The 25520-nt window shown below is 42.6% G+C and overlaps 1 protein-coding gene across 11 annotated transcripts in view; it reads left to right on the forward strand.

Moving 5' to 3' along the window:
* COL19A1 (collagen type XIX alpha 1 chain) overlaps window positions 1-25520 on the forward strand; it is a 372523-nt gene that overhangs the window by 60189 nt on the left and 286814 nt on the right. For all 11 annotated transcript variants that reach the window (XM_006127229.4, XM_014575574.3, XM_014575570.3 and 8 more), the window contains exons 5-9: window positions 7841-7964; window positions 8337-8612; window positions 14359-14439; window positions 16796-16921; window positions 17338-17400. In XM_006127229.4, the coding sequence (XP_006127291.2) occupies window positions 7841-7964; window positions 8337-8612; window positions 14359-14439; window positions 16796-16921; window positions 17338-17400 (670 nt within the window). The remainder of the gene's footprint in view (window positions 1-7840; window positions 7965-8336; window positions 8613-14358; window positions 14440-16795; window positions 16922-17337; window positions 17401-25520) is intronic.

Raw genomic sequence — 25520 nt, forward strand, 5'->3', positions numbered from 1 at the left:
TGCCTCAGGCTAGCCGAGGGCTGTGCTTAAAGGAACCTGACCCCCACCCCGGACAGACAGTTCTCAGGGTTCCCCGCTTCCTTGTCTACCTCGATGAGGGACAGCAAAGCAGTCCTGGCTTGGAGTGCCCTGAATGCCCACACTCGGCACATCACAGCACTCGGCCATCAGCTCGGCTGCATTTGCCGCAGGCTGTCATCCAGGGGTACCAATCGGGGGACTGTCAGAATCCAGGAGGCCCTGCAGGAGAGCTTCCATCCCGAGGCGCCCACAGAGCCACCACAGAGCCATCCGAATTTAAAAATAAAGGACACATGTTCAAAAATAGAAACTCTCTTTCTTTAACAAAACTGGGGAAGGGGGGGATTAACCTCTGGGGAGACTGGGAAAAGGAGGTGGAAGAGGGGAAGAAAGAGGGTGGGAGAGGAGAAGGGGAAACCTGGGAGGAGGGAGCCGGAAGGGGGAAGCCAGGGGAAGAAGGAGGAGGGAAATTACAAAACTATGGTACGCCATATCTTCAGTACTGTGTACAGATGTGGTCTCCTCACCTCAAAAAAGATATTTTTGCCTTGGAAAGGGTTCAGAAAAGGGCAACTACAATGATTAGGGGTTTGGAACAGGTCCCATATGAAGAGAAGCTAAAGAGACTAGGACTTTTCAGCTTAGAAAATAGGAGATTGAGAGGGGATATGATACAGGTCTATAAAAGCATGAGTAGTGTGGAGAGGGTGAATAAAGAAAAGTTCTTTATTAGTTCCCATAACAGAAGGATTAGAGGACACCAAATGAAATGAACGGACAGCAGGTTTAAAACTAATAAGCAAAAGTTCTTCTTCACATAGCACATAGTCAACGTGTGGAACTCCTTGCCACAGGAGGCTGTGAAGGCTAGAACTCCAGGGGTATGTCTACACTACAAAGTTAATTCGAACTAATGGACGTTAGTTCGAATTAATTTTCATAGGCGCTACACTAGCGCTCCGCTAGTTCGAACTTAATTCGAACTAGCGGAGCGCTTAGTTCGAACTAGGTAAACCTCATTTTACGAGGACTAAGCGTAGTTCAAACTTACTTGTTTGAATTAGGGGCTGTGTAGCCCCTTAATTCGAACTAGTGGGAGGCTAGCCCTCCCCAGCTTTCCCTGGTGGCCACTCTGGGCACCACCAGGGAAACTCGTATGCCCCCCTCCCGGCCCCGGACCCCTTAAAGGGGCAAGGGCTGGCTACGGTGCCCGTGCCAGGTGCAAGCCTGCCAGCACCCATCCAGCAGACCCTGCACCTGGCACGCCATGAGCCAGCCACCCGATGCCCCCCATCCCTCCGCCTCTTCCCGGGATCAGGCTGGCGGCTCTCGGGAGCCTGGCCAGGACCGCAAGAGGCGGGCACCCGCCTGGTCTAGTGCAGACATCGTGGACCTTGTCCACAAACTCCGCACTAGGCACAGGAAAGTGGCCGTCTAGGGCAGGAGAGCTGCCAGCCTGGCCACCCAGGAGCAGGTTGGCTTGAAAATCAAGATGGTCCACTGAGACCCCCGACCCTGAGCCCTTAGCTTAGAATGGCCGTACTGGGTCAGACCAAAGGTCCATCTAGTCCAGTAGCCTGTCTTCTGACAGCAGCCAACCCTACGTACCCTGGAGGGGATGGACCAAATACAGTGACCAAGCCATTTGTCTCGTGCCATCCATCTCCAGCCTTCCACAAACTTTGGGCAGGGACACCATTTCTACCCCCTGGCTAATACCACTCCATGGACCCAACCTCCATGACTTGATCTAACTTCTCTTTAAACTCTGTTCTAGTTCTAGCCTTCACAGCCTCCTGCAGCAAGGAGTTCCACAGGTTGACTATTTGCTTTGTGAAGAACATCTTTCTGTTACTAGTTTGAAGCCTGCTACCCATTCCTTTCCTTTGGTGTCCTCTAGTCCTTCTGTTATGGGAACTAATGAAGAACTTTTCTGTATGCACCCTCTCCACCCCACTCGTGCTTTTATAGACCTCTATCATATCCCCCCTCCGTCTCCTCTTCTCTAAGCTGAAAAGTCCCAGTCTCTTTAGCCTCTCTTCATATGGGACCTGTTCCAAACCCCTGATCATTTTAGTTGCCCTCCCCTCTCCCAGCCTCTCTCTTCCCCTCTCCCACCTCTTTTTCCCAGTCTCGCCCAGTTTTGTTCAATAAAGAGAGATTCTATTTTTGAACACACGTTTTCTTTATTTTGTACATCAGGAAGGGGGCCTAGGGAAGGGTAAGTGGAAGGAGGTGAGGGAGGAATGGGGAAACGCGCCCCCGATGGGGAGGACTGGGCTGGCTCTGCGGGCTTCTCAGGGTGGAAGTTCTCCTGCAGCCCCCGATTGGCCCCTCCCCCCGGATGGCAGCCTGCGGCAAGTGCAGCCGGGCTGATGGCCGAGTGCTGTGATGTGCCCAGTGTGGGCACTCAGGGCACTGCAAGCCAGGACTGCTTTGCAAGCGGGGAACCCTGAGAACTGTCTGTCCGGGGTGGGGGTCGGGTCCCTTTAAGCACAGCCCTCGGCTAGCCTGAGACAGCAGCTCCACGCTCTAAGTCCTCATCTGATGCCCTGCCGGCACTGCTTCCGGCCATCCTTAACCTCTGTTCAGGGTCCACTCTGTGTGGACATGCTAGTTCGAATTAGCAAAACACTAATTCGAACTAGTTTTTAAGTCTAGCTGCGCTAATTCGAATTAGCTTAGTTCGAATTAACTAATTCAAATTAAGTTAGTTCGAATTAGCGCTGTAGTGTAGACATACCCTAACAGAGTTTAAAGAGAAGTGAAATAAAGTGATGGAGGTTGGGTACATGAAGTGCTATTAGCCAGGGGGTAGGAACGGTGTCCCTGGCCTCTGTTGTGGAAGGCTAGAGATGGATGGCATGAGACAAATGGCTTGGTCATTGTCTTCGGTCCATCCCCTCCGGGGTACCTGGTGCTGGCCACTGTTGGCAGACAGGCTACTGAGCTAGATGGACCTTTGGTCTGACCCAGTACAGCCATTCTTATGTTCTTATGTTCTAAGCTAAGGGCTCAGGGTTGGGGGGCTCACTGGACCAACTTGATTTTCATGCAAACCTGCTCTTGGGTTCGCATGTGGCCTTTGGTGACCAGGCTGGCAGCTATCCTGCCATAGACGGCCACTTTCCTGTGCCTAGTGCGGAGGTTGTGGACATTGGAGGCCTCCCCCCAAACCTCGATGAGGTCCACGATCTCCGCACTAGACCATGCGGGCAACTGCCTCTTGCGGCCCCGGGCAGGCGCCTGTGAGCCGCCAGCCTGGTCCTGGGAAGAGGTGGAGGGCTGGGTGGCAGTGGGTGTCTTGCTCATGCTGTGCCAGGTGCAGGGTCTGCTGGCTGGGTGCTGGCAGGCTTGCAACTGGCACAAGCACTGTAGCCAGACCGTGCCCCTTTAAGGGCTCCGGGGCCGGGAGGGGGGCAGAAAAGTTTCCCTGGTGGTGCCCAGAGTGGCCACCAGGGCAAGCTGGGGAGGGCTAGCCTCCCATTAGTTCGAATTAAGTGGCTACACAGCCCTTAATTTGAACTACTTAATTTGAACTAGACGTTAGTCCTCGTAGAATGAGGTTTACCTAGTTCGAATTAAGTGCTCCGCTAGTTCGAATTAAGTTCGAACTAGCGGTTTGCATTTATAGATGCTATGAAAGTTAATTCGAACTAATGGCTTTTAGTTCAAATTAACTTTGTAGTGTAGACATACCCTGACTAAGTTATTTCAGAATAGCACTAGTTATTTCAAAATAGTGTTGCAGTATAGACGTACCCTGAGTGTTTGTGGGCAGGCTGGAGGCACATAACTGATCCTGCAACCTATGTTATAGTTTGAAATACATAGGTGTCTGTATTATAGATTTATATCCCATCTGCTACTTAATGAGCTAAATGCTTTTTACATTATGGTATGAGGAATTTCACTGATTTCTTCCATATACCAGCTATGCCTTATATAATGTACAACATGCTTCATATGCACAACTTAATATGGCATGGGTCCAACTGTGTTTATTCAGTTCATGTGTTTGGTTTTATTCTATTGTTTTCAGCAGTCTGTGCCAAAGACAGGCTTGTCTTTGAGAGCACAGAACTTCATATCAACTTTTATTGTGAACAATTGAGAACATGGACTGAAGGAGACTGTGACATTACATTTATTGCAATGGTTAATATGCCAATGTTACTGCAACTCATGTTGTATTGGGTCATCCTTAAATCTTTTTTGGATCTCTCCATTAGGTGTCTTCACAATTCTTCCTGCACAGCAGTTACTGTCTGTGACCACATTTGTTCTGCAACTCATTGAATACACGGTTCAGACTTGCCATTTTCCCCCATTTTAGGCTTAGACAGTGAGATGTACCTCTGTAAATTAAGATCACCATACTTTCTTTCTCTGTACTACTCAGATATTGGGTGATACTGCATCATGCCATCATCACTACACTGTGTAACTTGACTCTTTTTCACTAATGTGCAGTGTTGTGTATTTCATTTACTATTGCAAATAATGGATTTTTCATTCTGATTTCATGGGCAATTCTATTTTCATGCTCACTTTCATAAGTACACCTAAATCACATACTATATTAAACTTTAAAATAGATTCTAAATTCCAGTTCTGTAAAATTCTAAATTGGATTTCCCCGCATATTAATGTTATGGTGTTCTGTGACTGAGGTTGTGTGTCTTGTCTTTTTATGGACTCTTGTATATTTCACCTTTGAAACACATCTCTCCCTAATACACCCTAATTTTGGTTTCAGTCAAAGACTTTATTATTTCAGTCTTTTTCTCTTAGTATAACTCTTTTACTAAGCATCTCTGTCTAGATACTCTTTAAAGTGGGTAGCTGCTTCTTTTATGTATAGTAAGAGCCATGCAAGCAATAGAATGTAGGCAGAGCCCAATAATTTTTTAAGATGCAATTGTCAAAGTTCCATTCCCTAGATGCCTCCATTATGGCATTCACTATTGAATCCTGTGAGACATCTCTTAATGATTTTCCATTAATTGGTCACCAGAGAATGTTCATTTAGTTGCGCTGTTGACTTTCTTTCTCTACTCAGAGACTAAATGCATGCCTTCTACATGCCTTTTGTTAAATTACATCTTTGCAATACAGTAGCTATGCCATGTGCTGACATAATGCAGTTGAGATAATTGTAGAGTTTTACAATTGTCTGTTTTTCAAAGAAGTGAAGAACACAAAGAGAGTAGTACATGTACTAGTAGTAGTAGTTGGTGGTGGTGGTGGTGGTATTTTTTGTGGGGGTGTGAGGGCCCAGGGTTATTGGTGATAAATAGATTAATATACTACTTCATTTATTTAGGTCTATTGATTCACCAGTACATTGTGAGTCTGATTCTTCTAGTATGAATCTTATTTAGAAATTTGAAATACTCCACAAAATTTACAACATTATCAGGAAATCATATGAAGCATGACTGATGGATTGTGGGATAAATTAATCCTTGGTCTAACTCCATTTAAATCAATAGAATTAAGTTGACTCTCTGTGTATGCGGGTGCGTGTGTGCGCAGCGTGTGTTTGTACGTGTGCGTGCACGTGCATTTTTTACTCTGAAATGCTGTCCTCCATTGTCACTTTTCCAGCTCAGTGACCAGGGAAGCAAGAACAAGCCCCTTATATCTGAATTATTTTGTTTCCCAAATTGTTTAGTGAACAGTGAGGATGGAAGGATGTGGTTTTTGTGTGATGCACATTGCACAGTCAGTCACAACTCTCCATTACAATACATCTGAGGTAATCTTTCAAAAGACAATTAAATGTTATTTATTTAGGCAGCACCACAAATGCTTAATGGGGCTAATGAGAGAAACACTTAATTGTACTTTTTAAAATATTAATGTAAAGACATTTTCTAGGAACTTCTTCACTATCTCACTTAACGGCCTTTCTCTCTTCTTTTCCTCATCACACCAACTTCTTCAGTTCACACCAAATTTTCACTGGGCCTCTCCTGCTGACTGGTAAAAGCTTTTTGAGGACATTCTTCTGCCTCAAGAAATATTAGATGTTCAGACCCATTTCTCCCAGCAGCTGAAACCATCCCATGTCTCCTTAATAAGGTGTTCATATATTATGGTAATAGGCATCTCAGGAAAATTAACTGTCAAATGATCCCATGCATTGATGTGCTCTGTGGATTTGTAACAGGGTGGAGGAACCTCATCCACTGCAGGATAAGTTCACCCAGTCCTTTGAGCTGCCCTCTGTCTCTAAGCAGAGAAACCTGAGGACAAAAGTTAATAGAGTTGCCCTGATCCACAGGACAGTTGGACGTGAGGCTTAGGTCCGCAAAACCATTATCCTGGTTCACAGAGCAGTGAGGCCTAGCAGACAGTGTCAACAAAGGTATCCTAGGTTCACAGGACAGTGAAGCATAGCAGCCCAAGTCAGTAGATACCCTGGATTTGCAGGGTAGTAAGACCTTAGCTGCCAGACACAATAGAGTTACCCTCTGGTTGGGGCAGTTAGGCCTACTGGCCAGTTAGGAGGTGTGGGCTGCCACTTTGGGTATGGGTGAGAGCTAGGGTAGAAAGACCTGGGCCCTCTTTGCTCTATGAGGTCTCAGTCCAGGGCCCTGTCAGTAGCAAATGTGTCTGAAATTGAGTCAGCAGGGGATCTGTCTGCAACAAGCTGTCATTAAGTCTGTGGCTAATCCCTCCAAGGTACTTCCTATCATGATACTACTGGTGGTGGTGTGTGCATCTTTGTGGTTTCTGGGTTTCTTGGCTAGTGCTACTCCCTGGGGCATCCACAGGTACCTGGATGGCTGCTTGAATCTTGGTGCCTTTGGTTTCCATGGTCCAGGGCTCCATCTGCACTCAGGCAGGAGCTGCCAAGGAGCATCTTTTTCCTGCAAGGGCTAGCACAGACTGTGCCGTGCTGCTCCCTCTTAACATGGTGCTTCACTTGGAACATGGCCAGTTGGAATATGGGGACATGGCTTACTCCACGCACAGTGAGGAATCAACCTTTCCTCATCCATAGCAAGATGAATTCACTCCATCACAGGGTTATAGGCTCCTGCCACAGATCCTACTTGTCTAATATTTTGCTGTCAAAGAGGATTAGTCCTACTTCTTAAAAAATAATGTACTGTTTATCTATGGAGCCTCTTGTGTATTGTTTAGACTTGCAAGTACATGAAAATTCTTGCTCTTATGAACTGGGACACATTTAATTTCTTACTGAATGGGAACATGCAAATAACTGATATGTAGGTTCAGATTTACGACTTTCATAGACACTATGCCCCTTTCTCTTGATGCCGGCCTGCGCTAACATACTTTTGGGAAAACAAGTGTATTGCAGCATAACTACCATTATGAGTGGAAGCTACACAAAGCCCCTCAAAGCAATGAAATATTGCTCTTGATCTCACTTCAGAATCAAGACCTGAAAAATCCCTATTTAAAAAAAAGTTTATTTCACATAAAAAGATACCTATGCAATTCTGTGTTTGTTTCATTAGACATGTATTGATCCCTGTGCAATGAAAATTAGAATAGACTACTTCAGGATATGAGCGTAGTTTTATTATATCTGTGTCTGTTTACATTTGTCTTCCCAGTTGGAAACTTATTTCTTCAAATTGTGTTTACAGCATATTATCTTTTAGTTTCAAAACTCTAAGTCTTAATTATTGTAACCTTTGTCATCGGTAGGGTTTCATGAGTGTAAATGAGATCACAATTTGATACTGTGTGTTGAATGTGTGTCTGTTTTATCCTTAGGTTCCTCCCTCCCACTTTCTTTTCATTTATCAGAATAAGTTGAACCTTTTTTTCCCCATAGGCAAATATTTCCAAATGGGCTTCCTGAAGAATATTCTTTAATAGCCACATTCCGTGTAAGACGCAGCACCAGAAAGGAGCGGTGGCATATATGGCAAATTTTAAATCAGTATGACATCCCACAGGTAAGAATATATTTTATTTTTCACTTAGTTTTCTTTTTTTGTTGGAAGAGGCTATATAGCTTAGTGGATCTTTTACCTATGGAATCAGATCTAATTTATAAAAGACAAATCTGCTGTTCTGAAATAGCTTGATAGTTACTTATTCAAATCTTAGAAATACAGAAGTTTAGTAAAATGTCTCCAGTAATATTAGAATGAAAGGTGTGTTGAAATGTAGGATGGATGGGCACTGAAAAAGTTCCATGAGAGAATCTTTCATGATTCCTGCCTAATCTATTCTTTTAGGCTATTTACTTATTTTTCATCCTAGTTTATGTTCAGTCTTATTTGCTTGTAATTCTGACTTATTCTAAATTATGTTTCCCCCCACAGGTGTCTGTCATAGTTGATGGTTCAAAAAAAGTTGTGGAATATATAGCAAAATCTACTCAGGGAAATGTGCTATACCACACCTTTAAAAATCGTGAAATTTATCCTCTCTTCGATCGGCAGTGGCATAAGCTTGCCATTAGTATACAGTCAAGGATTGTTACCCTCTATGTGGATTGCAATGTGATCGAGAGATGGCAGACTGTTGAAAAGGACTCCATTGAGTTTCAAGGAAGAACCTTCATTGCTGCTCGAGCTGCAGATTACAAGCCTGTAGATGTGAGTTGTACCAGTGAGATGACACTTAAAGAAAATCGGATAATATGGAAGTCATATTTTAAAAATACTTGTAATAGCACAATAAAGAAATATATGAAAAAACCCAGCATGCAAAAAAAAAAAAAAAAAGAATACCCATTGGGTGGACTAGTAAAACTCTGTTATTCTAAGTGAGCGGTATTGTCTGAATAAGGACTACAGAATCAGGTCCCCGTTTTCAGTATTAGCTACATTTCTGTATCCATTTACAAATGAAAATTATTTTGGCTTATTGTTGTTATACCATTTAGGACTCAGTTTATAATAATTGTTTTGTGCTTAGTTTTTAACTTTTTTATTATTTAAAATGTCATTGAAAAGGAAAGAATGTATGACATTTTTAGTCACTCCAATTATTTCCTTGGGATCCATTAAATCCTTCTCCACCCAAACATGGAATTTGTATGAGTCTGAAAACAGTATAATTCATGCAGTACAGTCAGGGAAACTTCATAAGATAATACTTATTATCTTTAAATAAAATGGTGTAGTAGGTGCTCTGCAAAAGTGTCAGGGCAACTAAATTTTCCTATCTAATGACAAAGGGGCCTTTTTCTGCTGTTTGAGTCAACAGAGGAACCCTTACATTTTATAATCTGTATTCTAATCCAGAGATTTCCGCTTACATTTTCTTGTGCAAAAACTCGAGGAATTAATTTGCAGTTATGAGAAATGTTAGCTTCAATATTGAGTACACATCTGCGTAGCAGGTTTTAAGCCTTCTGTATGAGGTTTAGACTGACGGCATGAAAGTACTGCTTTCTACACTACACTATCTATATTGTCACATTATTATTGCTAAGTGTTTTAATTTATTTTATATTATTAACATAACTCAGCATTATTGCAGAGCTTGATCCTGCAGGGTGATGTATAGTTTGGTCCTGATCTGGAAACACGTTTAAGCATGCTTCAGTGAAACTACTCATACACTTGAAGTTAAGCAAGATTTTAAATTTGTTATTGGATGGTAAGTACATAAGAATGGCCATACTGGGTCAGACAAATGGTCCATCTAGCAGTGGCTGTTGCCAAATGCATTAGAGTGAATGAACAAAACAGAAGATTATCAAGTGATGCACCCTGTTTCATCAAGTCCTGGCCTCTGGCAATCAGAGGTTTAGGGACATTTGGAATCATGGTCTTGCTTCTCTGACTGTCTTGGTTTATAGCTCTTGATGGTCCTGTCCTTCCTGAACTGAACTCATTATTTTCTTAACCCAGTTATACTTGGGGCCTTCACAGCATTCCCTAGTAATTAGTTCTATAGGTTGACTAAGCAATGTGAGGCTGTATCTAGACTGAAGGCTTCTTTCAGAAGAAGCTTTTTTGGAAGAGATCTTTTGAAAAAACGTCTTTCGAAAGAGAGCGTCCACACAGCAAAAGCACATTGAAAAAGTGATCTGCTTTTTCTAAAGATAGCATCCACATTGATTGGACACTATTTCACATTTAAGTTGTGATTACTATGGACAGAGTGGCCATCAGGGCACCTGTGCTTTTTCCTGGAGGCCTCTTCTTTAAAAAAAACCAACCAAACAAACCTCGTCTCCGTCCACACGTGCCTTTTTCTGAAAGACAACTTTTGGAAAAAGGCTTCTTCCTTGTAGAAAGAGGTCTACTGCTGTTGGAAAAACCCCTGCGTTCTTTCGACTTTCTGTCGAAAGAACGTAATTGCAGTATGTACACAAATGTAGTTTTTCTGGAAAAACTCTACAGTGTAGACATACTGAGATGTGCTTTCTTTTGTTTCTTTAAACCTCCTGCCTATTAATTTGATTGGGTGCTGGTTGGGTAGTGTATGAAGGGGTAAACAATACTTTCTTATTCACTTTCTCCACGTATTTCATGATTTTATATGCTTCTCTACCATATCCCCACTCAGTCATGTCTTTTCTAGCTGAACAGTCAAGGCTTTTTAATGTCTCTTCTCCCTTTTTAGAAGCTGTTCCATCCCCCTAAAATTGTTTGTTGCCCTTCTATGTTCCTTTTTCAATTTTAATATATATTTTTAGATGCCGTGATGAAAAGTGCAAATAATTCAGAATGCAGAAAAGTGCAAAAATAATTCAATAATAATTCAATAATTAAATATCATGGACTTATATAATATAATTATGGTATTTTATGATCTATTCCTTTCCTAATATTCCCCAATGTTCTGTTAGCATTTTGACTGATGCTGAACACTGAACAGATGTTTTCAGAGAACTATCCACAAGATTTTTTCTTGAACAGTAACAGTTATTTGAGGCACCATCATTTTCTATGTATGGTTGACATTATGTTTTACTACTTTGCATTTTTCAATACTAAATTTCATCTACCATTGTATTGCCAAGTCACCCCATATTATAAGATCCCTTTATGATTCTTTGCTGTCAGCTTTAAACTTAACTATTTTGAGTAATTTTGTATTGTCTGCAAAGTGTACCTCTGAAGTGTTTGCCTCCTGATTGTTTACCCCCTGTTTCTGTTCATTTCTGAATATTTTGAATAGCACTTGTCCCACATCAAATTCCTTGCTGCGGGATCCACTATTTATCTTTCTCCAATGACTACTTACAAAATAAGCTTTGTTTTCTAACCAATAAATTAGTTATTGATCCATGAAAAGACTTTCCCTCTGATCCCGTGACTGCTTAGTTTGCTTAAGAGTTGTTCATGTGGGACCTTGTCAAAGGCTCCCTAAAAGTCTAAAGTGCACTATATCGATTGGATCACTTTTGGACACATGCTTTTTAACATCTTCATAAAATTTGAATAGATTGATGAGGCATGCATTCTCAACTAAAGCATGTTGACTCTTCATAAACATCATGTTCATCTACATGTCTAATATTTCTGTTTGTTCCTATCATTTCAACCAGTTTGCCTGGTTATGAAGTTAGGTGTATTGGCCTGTAATTGTCAGGATTGCTTTGGGAGTCTTTTTTGAGAAATTGGTGTTACATTAGCTATCTGTCAGTCATCTGCTGCAGAAACTAATTAGAATGATAGATTACAAACCACAGTTCTGCAGTTTCATATTTGGATTCTTTCTCAACTTTTGGATTAATATCATGTCTGGCTCTAGAGACTTATTACTGTTTAATTTATCAGTTAGTTCCAAAATCTCCTTTAATGATACCTCAATCTGGAACAGTTCCTTGCATTTGTCACCAAAATGAATGGCTCAGCTGTGGAAATCACACATCCTCTGCAATGAAGACTGAGGCAAAGAATTCATGTAGGTTCTCCATTGTGGCCTTATCTTCTTTGGGTACTCTTAGGCTTTGGTCATCGAGAACCCTGTTGACTGTTTGGCAGGCTTCCTGCTTTTGATGTTCTTACACAAAAAATAAACAGCAACTTTTTTTTTCTTTTACTAGTTGTTCTTCAAATTCTTTTTTGGTCTGCCTAATTATACTTTTCTTTTTTTTCCTGCTTACTTTATTTGGGATATATTTTTAGTTTTATTCTGTATTATGGTGGGTTTAGTTTCCATACAGCTTACAAAACTGAAATGTCTGTGGTCACTACTTTTAATTTCCTTTTAACTAGCTTCCTCATTATTTTGAAGTTCTCCTTTTTGAAGTTAAATGGTACTGTGTTGTGTTTCTTTGGATTTTTTTCTCCTACAAGAAAGATGTATTTAATTCCATTATGGTCACCATTACTGAAGTGTTCAGCTACATTCCCCTCTTGGACCACATCCTGTGCTCCACTTAAGACTGAATGAAAGATTCCCTCTGTCTTTCTGGGTTCCAGGACCAGCTGCTTCAAGAAACCCTATATGGTGTCCAGAAATTTTCTCTCTGCCTCGTGTCTTGTGATAACATGTACCTAGTCAACAAGGGGATAGTTGAAGTCCCCCATGATTATTGGGTTTCTGGTTTTAGTAATCTCCCTCAGAATTTCAAAATCGCTATCATCATCCTTTTCAGGAGGTTGGTACTGTAGTGCTACTTCTGTACCCTTATTATTCAAGCCTGGAATTTCTCTCCCAACAGATTCTTTGATCAAGGTCAGAGTACTCAGCACATTACAGGTTGAAACCCATATTTACTGAAAATGTATAATGCCTCCCACCACCTCAGAAACTGCCCTTAAACCCAAAATACAGCCCCAGCCATTAACACAAAATAAAAGACCAAATTTTCAGTTTAATTCTCTAGCAGGAAATGTAGGGAAACTCCATTTGCATAAAGCTGATGAAGGCCTTGGAGATGGGTCCAGTATCACCAAGCACTTTCACTACTCCCCAAAGTACAAGGTGTTTTGGGGAAGAGAGGTGGTGTGCTGGTGCCCGAGGAGGACTGAGGAGGAGTTGTAGGAGAGTAGAGCCATGCTGTGCCAGTTCTCTGATACAAAGTACCCTGTGCAAGTGATTTCCATTAGTTCAGTGACCTATCTGCTCTAACATCTGCCAAGACTATCATCGGCTAACTATAATCAGATTCCTGGGGCTACCTCCTATCTGACAAGTGACCCTCAAGTCTCCAGAAAAAAAAACTTGCATATAAAATCTTGTATTCCTGCACTTCAAATGATGTTGTGGAAAGGGTTAGGCAAAGCCTGTCCAACATGATAGATCAGTCTCTGGCTCTTGAGGATTTCTAGAGGAGGATCATTCTAGAGGTGTGTGACATTGAGAATGCACTTCACTGGGTGTATAATACTCCAGTCAGATAGGAAGAACAATGCAGAGGATTACAACTTCCATGAAGACAACTAGGTCCCATTATAGGATTTATACTAAGAAGTACAGGCAGTCCCCGGGTTACATGGATCCGACTTACATCGGATCCCTACTTACAAACGGGGTGAGGCAACCCCGCACTAGCTGCTTTTCCCCCTAGCAGACCAGGGAGACGCGAAGCTAGCGCCCCACCCAGCAGACCAGGGAGACGCGGAGCGGCTTCTCTCAGCAGACACCTCAGCTTGAGAATAAAGGACTGAGGGAAGTGAGGTGTGGTGGGAGAATAAAACTGAGCTCTGGAGAAATGTTTGGCTAGAGTTTCCCCTACAATATGTACCAGTTCCAACTTACATACAAATTCAACTTAAGAACAAACCTACAGTCCCTATCTTGTACATAACCTGGGGACTGCCTGTATACTCGTATTCATACTCGTGTGATTTTAATTAAGTTCTGATTTTGTTTGTTTCTTGCATATTAAGTCAAACAAGATATTTCAGAATGATATATTATAAAGGCAAGTTTGGAAAATACAGTAGTTTCTACTACAGGTTGAACCTCTGAAACCTGGCTCTCTCTTGTCCAGCAGGACCATGGATGCTTCTGGGCCAGAGAGCCCGGTAGCCTAAGGGACGGAGGGCCAGCTGTGGCCAATGGGGTTGGCAGCCTGGGGGGAGCATAGGACTGGAACTGGAGTTCTCTAGAAGCCTGCAGCAGCACAGGGCCAGAATCCCACCACAAGCCCATAATCATTGGGCGGAGCCAGAGCCCCCACAGTAGCTTCATGGGGCTGGGGCCCTATGGCAGCCCATGGCAAGGGGACCAGGGGTCTATTGCAGGAGCTGGATCCTGGGCCGCCTAGGGAGAAGGCAGCAGCTGGAACTTCCTCTGGTCCAGCAAATTTTCTCATTTGGGATTGGTCAGGTCCCGACAGCGCCAAACCAGGAAGGTCCAACCTGTAGTACCTAAACATAAACCTCTTTTTACTGCAGATATACATCCCTTTTCTTTTACATTTCTTAACAGATTGAACTTGGTCGCCTAACAATTTATTGTAACCCAAAATCTGCAGCTCAAGAGACCTGTTGTGAAATATCTGAGGTCATGGTAAGTTATTTTGCAAAAATGTAAATATAAAACTGAAAATGCATTAATCATCTTTTTAATGATAAAATTTTCACCTTATTTTATTTAAAGAGCATAAACAAGAAGTGTGGTAACTTTAATAGGATACATTTTCAAGGCAATCTCTTGCTAGGTGAGTCATTGGAACGTGATAGCATTGGCAGAGCAGCACTTGGGTGAGGGGCGCTGTTTAAATGGAGAACTCTGAAGACTGCCATGCCCCTTCTTCTAGATACCATAATCCATACTGATTAATAGCTGAGGAATTCACAGGTACAGGGATTAGAATATAGGTTGTTCTCACTGAGCTAACGGAATGTGTGGTTTCAGAAGAGAGAGAGACTTTTATACTTTATTTTCACTTTTACTTATGATTCCATTATGTGTAGACAGTGGGGCTTGTGGAAGAGGCATTATAAACCTGTATAAGATGGAATGGTGGGGAGGGGAAGGAAACAGGACAGAACATTTGTTAACATATTTTCATTGCACTACTCTAAGGAAAATGGAAATAAAGAACATAATAAACAGCTGGATGTCCTGTGCCTGACACCTATTTTTATCTCCGATTCACTTTGCATTTTTTGGATATACTTATAGTCAAGCAAGGGTGCCATATTAATTTAATTTAGTGGTATTATTTTTCTCCTTTGCTTTGACAGATACAAGATATGTGAGCTTGAAGTCATTGGGATTACTCACATTTGCTTGAAGCTGAGCATGTGATTAAGTTCTTTGTTGAACTAGGTCCATATTTTCAAAATAGTTGTACCTGAGTTGTGCATGCAAACATGGGCACTAGCACACACTTACCTAAATGCAGATTTGAGAAGAAGAAGCTAAGAGGGAGGGAATTTCAGATGGGTAGGGCAGCTTGGATGCATGATTAGTCAGGCTTTCACCAGAATATACACATGGTTTTGAGAGGGAAGAATGGGCTTCCCAAATCCTCAACGTCCAAAAAGGGAAACAAACCATTGGATGGAGGACCACTAGTTTATCTCAATTGTAAAGAGACAGGGAAAGGAGAGAAAAATTTGCCATGATTAGAATAACAGAATACAGTGTGTTTGAGCAAGGAATAGGGAGATGTGAGGTCAGAAATGTGATGTGAAGCAAGCTTTTGAAGAAAAATTTCAGTTTTCAATAACACTTTTATGTTCAAATACATTTCATCATTTTTTTCCTGGTGAGAGAAACTTCCTCCTCAATATATAAACTCCTGGGCTGAGTATGATGGGTGGCATTTCTGTTAACTTCTTGTGCATGTAAGTGCAATGATTTTAAACTGGCTATACCACAACTACAAAATGTAGTAATGTACAGCTTCTGTTGGTGAGAGAGACAAGCTTTTGAATTACACAGCAGTCTTCTTCAGGTGCTTTTTCAGCTACCTTTCCATATTGAATTTATAGCATTCTTAAAATACAGTTCAATTACACTGATAAAAGAAGCTTTGAATACTTGCATATCTTATTCCAGAGCCAAATGACAAAGTGTCCTGTACTGATTATATAAAATGAATGGTGTAAACATGTTACTTTATTATAATCATAAACTTAGTTGCTTGAAATGTTACTATCATATGCAATTTTATATTTTCTGATTTTATAAGCATTTCTTAGCAATCATAAGGGCTAAAATTTCATTTTTTTAAAATAAAAGCTTATATTGTAAAGCAAAAATCTGAACCAAGAGAGATATTCTGGGTGAAATGGCAGTGACCCTGGTTATTTATTAGAATATGCCACTAGTATGCCTCTTTCTAGTCAGCTTTCAGTATATGTTACATGTAGATTCAGCTGAGAGTGTATCCAGACATTTGAGCACTGGCTTCAGTTTTGGGGGTGTTCAGACTAGTAAACCCAGAAAGTTACATTATAAAAGTGACAAACCATGTTTGCCCATGAGTTTGCCCTTCTGACTTGTAATCATTTTCCGGAGTAATAAGGTGGCTCTGTAGCCTTTTATTCCCCTCTTGCATTTTCAAGGAAATTTGCTGCCTCATCTTCACTTCTTTCATTGGTAGGAGGCTCAGGTCTCTTTTTCATTTGTAGGGGACCAGGCAGGGGACAGTCTGACCCTCAAACTGTCACAGGATAAATAAAGGATTTTATAATGTTGTATTGCTCCTATAGTGACTTCTATTGTATTTAGTACACAGGCAGGCCTGGGTTTAGTGTCAGTAAGGAAGGGTCACACATCTGTAGTCCTCATTTTACTGGGGTTGCATGCAGTAGTAGGAGACAAAAAAAGCTGAATAGGGACAATGTTTGTTTTTTACTTGTCAGTTACCAGCAGTGGACTCAATTCAGAATTGTCCTTATTTCTATTTTAGTGCCCTCTGGAGGACAGGTTCATTACTCCTACTTCATCACCCGTGACTGTTCATGTCAGCAAAATACATGCTCTTCCAGTAACACAGCATGAGTCTAAAGACCATTGCCTCTGCCTTCCAAACAAAGTATGAGAGTCTTCTTCTACACATATATCCTTTATCTTGCATGCTTTGCAGATTCTCAGACTGCTATTTCTACACCATCCTGCTGTAGAATTCCTGATTTTTTTAGGATGTGCAGAAATGGTTTATTTCTGTGATGCATTTATCCTTATAAAATAAATGTAAATTACATAAATGGTTGTTAGCTTTACAAGATTAAATGCCTTGAAAGCACAAAACAAATGGACTGTTTTTGGATCATTTTCAAGACCAGTGTCAAAAATGAAAACTATTCTTAAACTATTACATTTTATCTTAGTTTGTTTATGTGAGAGCCTACTAATTCCCTATACAGTTATCTGTTTCATGTTGAAGTCTGTGTTAGAAAGAGGGAAAATAGCATACTTTTCTGTGATCTGAAAACTCATTTTTTTATACAGGGTGAAGCAGGATTGCCAGGAGTAGCTGGTTTGCCAGGTCAGAAAGGCGATAAAGGAGAAAAGGTAAGATACCAATCACTTATGACCTCTGCCAAGGCTTTACCTTTGTTTCTTCCTACTTTCCATGACAAGACAGATTATACAGCTTTTTTTTAAATCACTTAATACCTCTGTTTAAATATAATAATATAAATATAAAATAAAATATCTGTCTATATATTTTAGAAATGTCTGTCTGTCTATCTATGAGTCCATTTGTTTAAGAACTCCTAAACAATTAGAGCTAGGACCACCAAATTTGATATGTAGCTTCCTCTTATCCTTACTTAATACAAGGTCAGAGTTTGGTTGTGCCATGACAATGGGATGTTCCTGGAATTTGATTGTTTTTCATAAAATGGAAAGAGAGAGGTCTGACAGGAGGAGCAGTTCTATTGTGGAATGACCAGAGGGGAGCAGCAAGTGACCCAGTCAGAAGTCATTGGCCAGCAGTACCCAACATCCTAACCTGTCACAGGGAATAGCTGCCAGCTGCTATGTTCCCCGGCCCCGGGGGATACTGGTGAGCAGCCCGCATGGCCCTCTGCAGCCTCTGGGCCAGCACCGGGGAGTACTAGCAGGAGGCAAGCATGGCCTCCTCCGCCCCGGGTTGGGCACAAGGTGAATCTGGAAGACAGTGTATGCGGCCCCACCCTTGCACCAGGCCAGCCCCTTGTCATGCTGGCAGGAGGCCTGTGTGGCCCCCCTGCACTTCCAGGTTAGACCAAGGGCAAAGCCTGCAGCCAGAGTGCACAGCCCTGCCACTTCTCTGGCTGGACCTGACAATGCCAGGTAAGTCTACTAGTATTGTAATAAATCAGAATGGCACCCATCTTGTGTTCCCTCCATTTTCCTTGTGCTTTTCCGCTCTTCCCCACCACTATTCTGGACACTGCAGGGAGGGAAACAAGAGACCCAAAATGTGGTTTAACCAGGCCACCATTTTAAATAACATTTGGAAATTGTCCAGCAATAAATCATCCAGCAAAGGTCATCCTTCCTTCATCATCCATACAAAGCCTCTCAGCAACGTGTCATGGTCCCTAGGTAAGATGCTTTTTCACTCCTCCTGTTGCCCCACTGCACCTTTTTCAATTGGCGGGCCTGTGCCTTCATCTTTCTTTGGGAAGGGATCTTTGATCCAACCACCTTGACTTTGTCTTTGGGTCACATTTCCCTGGTTACCAACAATGGGTTTTTTTTTTAGATGTTGCAAGAGGCTTGGCACCTGCAAGAGTTTCCCTCTGGGAGATTGTGAACAGTGATAGGATGCACTGACACAAACCACTTCTCCTAACAAAGGGTATGTCTAGACTGCAGGCTTCTTTTGAAAGAAGCTTTTTCAGAAGAGATTTCTGAAAAAACTTCTTCCGAAAGAGAGCATCCACACAGCAAAAGTGCTTTAAAAAAGCAATCTGCTTTTTCAAAAGATAATATCCACACTGAATGGATGCTGTCTCGCATTTAAGCTGTGATTACTATGGATGGAGTGGCCATCACGGCAACTGTGCTTTTTCCTGAAGGCCTCTTCTTTCCAAAAAAACTCCCTCTTCCACGTCCACACACACCTTTTTCCAAAAGAGCTCTTTCTGAAAAGCATTCTTTCTCATGGAATGATGTTTACCAATGTCGGAAAAACCCCTGCATTCTTTCAGTTTACTTTCGGAAGAACGTGATGGCAGTGTGGACATAACTCAGGTTTTGTTGGAAAAACGGCCGTTTTTCTGAAGAAACCCTGTAATCTAGATGCACCCAAAGTGGGATTTTTTTTGCCAAAAGGCACACAGCACTCAGACATGGATTTAAAATAACAAAGCCCTGGATATACTTTTTTACTCCCTTCTTGACTCTCCCTTTAAGTCTGTAGGAAGACCTGACTTAATTCTGGTGCCATTCCATTTTTCCCTAGGCACCAAGTTACAGTCTTCTTGCTGAGGAACCCTGATTTCAGTCAGTCTCTGTATCAGCCTTATGACATCCTGAGCATTTACATCTACTCTACCTGAGGGGCAGATCATTGAACAGATCAGTGTCTTTTGATCCTCAGGTTCTCAGCCTTGGGATATAGTTCTGTAAGGAGCTGAGTCATCTCTCTTTGTCTAAACATGGATATTGTGTTAGCAAGGATGTTCTTCATCTTGGCTATTCATCTTTCCTTCATTTTCAATGGTCCATATATAGATATTGCAATGAAGCACCCCTTTTGCGGTAACCATGCATTCAGGTAGGCTAATCTCGTGTAGGGACACCCAAGGAAGAGATGGTACTTTAAAAATAAAGTTTCTTAGTTTTCCACATAATTTTTCCTCTATCTAGGTCTATTTCTCCCTTTAAGCAGGGTTCTCCCAGCTTGGGCCTTTTCCCTCATATCAGATCTCTTGTTGCTGCCTGGGATGAATCCTACCATAGAACGGAGTGTCTGTGAAGATCTGCCAACTGCCAACTCCTTGTTGTGGCAGCATGCAGTTCTAGATAGGCTCGGCTTGACACTGTTTGGAAGTTCCTTGACCCCAGGAGTAAACTTGCCAGAGATCCTCTTACTAGGGGCTTTCTTTCTTTAGAAGCCCTCCACCCCTCAGAGCTGAGCCCTAGTAACTCTTTATATTGCTCATTAGTTTCCACCCAGCCATGTAGGGATTTGATTACTTCCAGGTGCATCGGAGTTGCTCCATTCTTCCTTATAGCAGCCTGTCACAGGTAGGCCAACTTCCTGGAATGTGTCTGTGTTATACTAGACAGTATATGCCCTAACCCCATTTCCTACATTCTTTAGGAGATGCCTTCCCTAATCCACTTCCTGTTCTGGACTCTCAAGGAGCCAGATGCCTTATTGAACAATTATCTTCCCTGGGCTTCTGCCACCAGGAGTCATCAGCAGTTTTCCTGGCTGCCTAACCTGCAACATTTGCAGATTCCAAGACTATCTATAGTTCCTTCTTGCATAGCTGCCAGAATCTAATCCTGTCCCCTCTGGAGAAATGTACCAGCTCTTCCTAAATAGCCTGGATATTAGATATGCAAATTCAAGATGAGCAATCACCAGTCTACCCTGTTCATGTAAATTAGATACTAGTGGATTTACCTAGCTCCTGGTCTCATCTGTACATAAGGCCAGACAGTTCCCCTTCCAGATCCTTCCCTGTGGCATCTCAGACCAGGTTATGGTTACCTGGGAAGAGTCCTGGTTCCACCCCTAATCTCAATTTGTCCTTATTTTTAACTCTATTATTTTATTAAATCCCTAGATGCACTCTGATCCATTCACTAGGCTGAACATCTTAGCTGGGTGACTGATCAGTCTTTGTTTATCCATTTCCAACTAGGTCCATCGCTCCCTTTAAGTAGTGTTCTCCCAGCTTGGGTCCTTACCCTCATAACTGGTCTCTTGCTGCTGCCTGGGGTGAATCCTTCCCCAGAGCTGAATGCCTATGAAAATCGGCCAACTGCATCTCCTCTTTGTGGCAGCATGCAGTTCCAGGTATGTTGGGCTTAACACTGTTTGGAAGCTACTTAACCCCAGGAACACGCCTGCCAGAGTTCCTCTCATTGGGGGCTTTCTTTCTTTAGGTGCCTTCCACCCCTCAGAACTGAGCTCTGGTAACTCTTTACTCATTAGTTTCCGGCCAGACATCTAGGGATTTGATTACTTCCAGGTGCATCTGAGTTGCCTCATTCTTCCTCATAGGAGCCTGTCACAGGTACGGTGAGTCCCTTGAAAGAGGTCACCCCTATTGCAACATGACACCATGTAGTTCCTCACCCTGAATTGGACATGAGTAAATTCTTCAAAACCTCCAGCAATATCCAAATATTTAAGGTCTAGCTCCTTTGCACCAGGACAAAATTGTTCAAGAACCAAAGTTCCAGAGGTCCAGCTGCACTTGAATACCCCTGCTCCTTGCTGGCTCCCAGTGCCAGCTCTCAAATTCTGCCTATGTCACGCCCTGAGTGACTTAACAAACTGTTACCAACATGGACCACTGCCTGGTTTCTACTTTAGGCTCATTCCACTCATTCCTCACCTCATCCCTGCACCTAGCCACAGCCAGTAGTAAGGGAGCAAGAATTCCCATGCTGTGTATCTTTCACTCTTTTCTTTCAGATCCAATTAGCACTATTTGCCATAGTGGAGAACCGCAGCCCAATATTCCCCATTACATCAAATTAACTCTCAGGTCTGGCTCTGGCATCCACTTTTGAAAAAGAAACCCCGTTTCATTCACGACTCATCCAACGTTCAGTTGCCTCTCCATTTCTTAATTTGTCTATAGTAATAAATTGGGCCTGGCTGTGATTGAGGAGGCAGCTGTCGGCCAAGTGCAAGACGCCCATCCTATGGGCACCACCTGGGATATGAAATTAAAGATGTCCAAGCTTGTCATTCATGCAAAATAATCTTGGCTTAGGTACACCAGCCCTCCTAGCCAAGTTACTCAACCCTGCCAGATTATTATCAGTGAGTAGAGATACCCGCATCCGTGTCTAACTCTGTCTCCAGGCAAGCCAGGCCAGTGTGTCTGTGTGTGTGTGTGGGGGAGGGGGGTTCTTTTCTTTTGCTGGCTGTACTCCTAATCCACCAATCACCCGAGAAGAGGCCAGCTGGCTTCTCTCCTCTCTCAAATCCACCTTCTTGCTGCAAATAACCATTTTTCCCTCAGCTGGCGCATCCTCTAATTCAGAAACCTGATCTGTATCCCACCATTCACTCTGACACTGTACCATACCTCTAGAGCCTGAGCACAACCAGGAACATATCTTGGGATGTGGCCCAATGAAAATAACTTGACCCTCAGAAACCCCAAGCAGAATGAACTCCCAGTGGGTAGTGGGCTTAGCTAGAAATCTGTTTAATGTGAACCTTACTCCTAAACTGCAAGCCCTCCACCAGTTTTCAGCAGAACAAAGGAGAAGTTAGAGATCATTATTCTAGGTTTTACCCATCATTCACTAACTTTCTCAGATGAAGGTAGTTTCTCAAGAGATACCTCCCAACAAAAGAGAGTCTGGCAGATCATCTATCCTGAAAAACCCTGCATCTTTTTTACCCCTTTTAAAAATAAAGTCTCACCTCTTGCTACACAATGTAAAACTTTCTACAGATGTCAAAGTTTGGAATAATTTTAGGAAATCTACTTGTATAAAACATTCAGCTCTGTTGAACATCCTTCCCACACTTTGCCCTCCCTTGTTAAGGAAATATTGCTGGAGTCCCCATAGCACCATGAGCTCCACTATGGAGGAAGCTATTCTCACTATTAGTCATGCTCCTAGACAGGGACCACTTGAGTGCCTCCCACCCTGTTTTTACATGGTGTTCTCCTGGGGAAGCAATACAAACCCTCTGTTTGTATTTGTGACAGGTTGGCTCACAGGACCTGGTGTGCTGATCATACCATTGAGCCTGCCTGCCTGCCTGCCCTCTGGGGCACTCCCATCACCTGGCCCCTAGCCAAGGAACAGAGTTGGGGTAACCACAGAGTAACACAGATGCTAAACAAGCTCAGCTCTGTGAGGGCTTTCATATGGGGATTTGATAGCATCCAGAAACATAACCCTCAAAAGAGACCAAAACCCCAAATCAATTTGTTTTACTCTGTATAATAGTTTTACACAGAGAAAGCTTATAAAGATATTTGTCCCCTTTATCAATGAAAAAAGAGTTATGTACAGCACTGGCCACCTCCAAGTGACAATTATTTACACTGGACTTGATAATAAACAAAAAGTGTTTTATTAAGTATAAAACATTGTATTTAACTGATTGCAAGTGATAACAGACAAATCAAAGTAAGTTATTTGTTCAAAATAAACAAAACACACCAACTAATCCTAAGAGACTTGTTACATGCAAATTCTTATCCTAACAGTACTTCTAATCATCTTTTTCGCAAGTTAGGCAGCCTCTAAGCTTGAGCCTGATCCCGCTCCCTGTTCAGTCTTAGATGTTTCCAGTAGGCATCTTGGGTGGTAAGAGAGGGGTCTCCTGGCATCTGGCCACTGCCCTATTGTTTGGTTTACCATCTCCATATCCCCTTTCCCCAAGGCGGGAATTCATTGTGTTCAGTTCAAACTTTTCTCACCTTCAGTGGTAAAGTACAAGATTCAAAATGGGTTTTAGAATCAGGTGGCCTGGCCACATGTCCTGGCAGGACGAACCATAACCCAGACTTACAGGGAAAATAAGACTATTCAAAAATCATTGGTTTGAATACCAAACCATTATGTTTTCACATTATCACTAATGGTCCTCATGAGCAAATCTAGATTTATAAACAGATTCATACTTCATATTTCTAACTTCTGTCATTATACATGTCGTACTCTGACAGACTGATTTGTTATATTTTGCCCAAGGCTGAGTTTCCTTCTGAATATCTGTTGGATGATCAGCCTGTAGTTGTCAAGGGGGTGTTTTCCCAGATTCAAGTTAATCCCTTAGGGTGCATCTACACAGCACGGCTTAACTTGAAATAAGCTATGCAAATTGAGCTACAGTAATTGCATAGCTTATTTCAAAATTGGGAGCATCTACACAGCACTTATTTCAAACTAGCCAATAGCCCGCCATAAGATGAGATTTTGCAAGGAACCTGGAAATCATAAGATTGTCTTGGTGGGGATCGACTGTCTCCCTGCCCCACCTCTTCGCCCTGCCCTCGGGTCTCTCCTACTCGTACTATTCACTTTCTATCTCGGTCTTCTCTCCTGAACCTCTGGTCTCTCACTCCGTCTCTCTCTCTCCTCCTCCTACTGCCTCCCCCCTCTCTCTCTCAGCTCTCCACCTCCTGCCTCTCTCTCCGTCTCTTTTCCCCCTCCTGCCTCTCACTTTCTCTTTCTCCTCTCCTCCTCCTCTCTATCTCCTCCGTTCTCCTATCTGTCTCCTTCGCTCTCCTCTCTGTCGCCTCTGTTTTCCTCCGCCTCCTCTCTGTCTCCTCTGCTTTCCTCCTTTTGAATCTGGCATCCTTTCCTGACATCAGAGATGCACGCTTATCCAGGCCTCACCTCCTGGCTATGTGCATCACCGCCCCACCCCACTTCGCCTCCCACCATGGTGCTTGGCTGACTTCTGCGCCGCTTAGCCGGGCCACCACGTGGACGCAGGTGGCACAAACGACCATTTGGGCTCCACTGTTTCCATGCAGCACAGGGGTCAGCACCACTTGAGTGCGGAGTGGATCACCCTCGCCACTGCAGGGTGATCCTGTCCCAACACATGGCACTCAGTGCTCCACTACGTCTACTGATCATTGCTGTAATGCCGCTCAGAGGCAACAGAAAACGTTACAGCATTACAGAGGCACAGGTGCCACTCAGAGGCAACAGAAAACATTACAGTATGACAGAGGCACAGACATGCTTTTATATATATGATTAGCTCACTCTTCCTGTAACCCTCCTTACTCCTCATACAAGGAGGGTTACAGGAGTTGGAGTAAGAAGTCCTCCAGCTTGACAGTATTTCAACATTATTTTGAAATAACTGCCTGCTATGTTGACACGGACTAAGTTATTTAGAAATAACGCTAGTTATTACAAAGTAATGTTGGCTGTGTAGATGTACCCTTAGTCTCCATGTCCTTATTGCTCTCTGCCCTGTCTTCCCTCATGGCTTCCTTATGCCATCATGGGATTTTATATGTTACCCTTTAAATATTATTTCTAATGGCTTTGAGAAGGTGCACCATGATTGACACAGCCAGTGTTTTAAACCCATCTTGCTGAAAGATTGGTGCTGTCAGTTGCAGTGGCATTCATTGTGTTCTAGCCTTCACTCCCCACCCATGTCTCTGAAGATGGAGCTGCCTCATTGGCTGTGGCTCCTATCCCTACATTGGGTTCAGAGATGTTTGATCTGTAACATTCTGCCCATTGGAAGGACTTCCACTCTCTTGGTTGTCACTTCTTCAATCTTCCATACAAACATGGCATGCCATCGTTTGATGCCAGAATTCATCATAGCCTCCCCTACTTTCTATTTATGACTCATAATGTTTGGGCTCTAGCCATAACCCTATCCTAATCTGCAGCCTACCAGGTATCTGCAGTGAAGCTCATAATGCAGGCTGATGCTAGATATTCCAGGGTGTATGACAGCCAAAAATTGCAGCTTTCAGGTGCGGAATTTATTAGTTCTAGAGAATATT

The sequence above is a fragment of the Pelodiscus sinensis genome, chromosome 3 (genome assembly GCF_049634645.1).
Source record: "Pelodiscus sinensis isolate JC-2024 chromosome 3, ASM4963464v1, whole genome shotgun sequence".
NCBI classification, from domain to species: Eukaryota; Metazoa; Chordata; order Testudines; family Trionychidae; genus Pelodiscus; species Pelodiscus sinensis.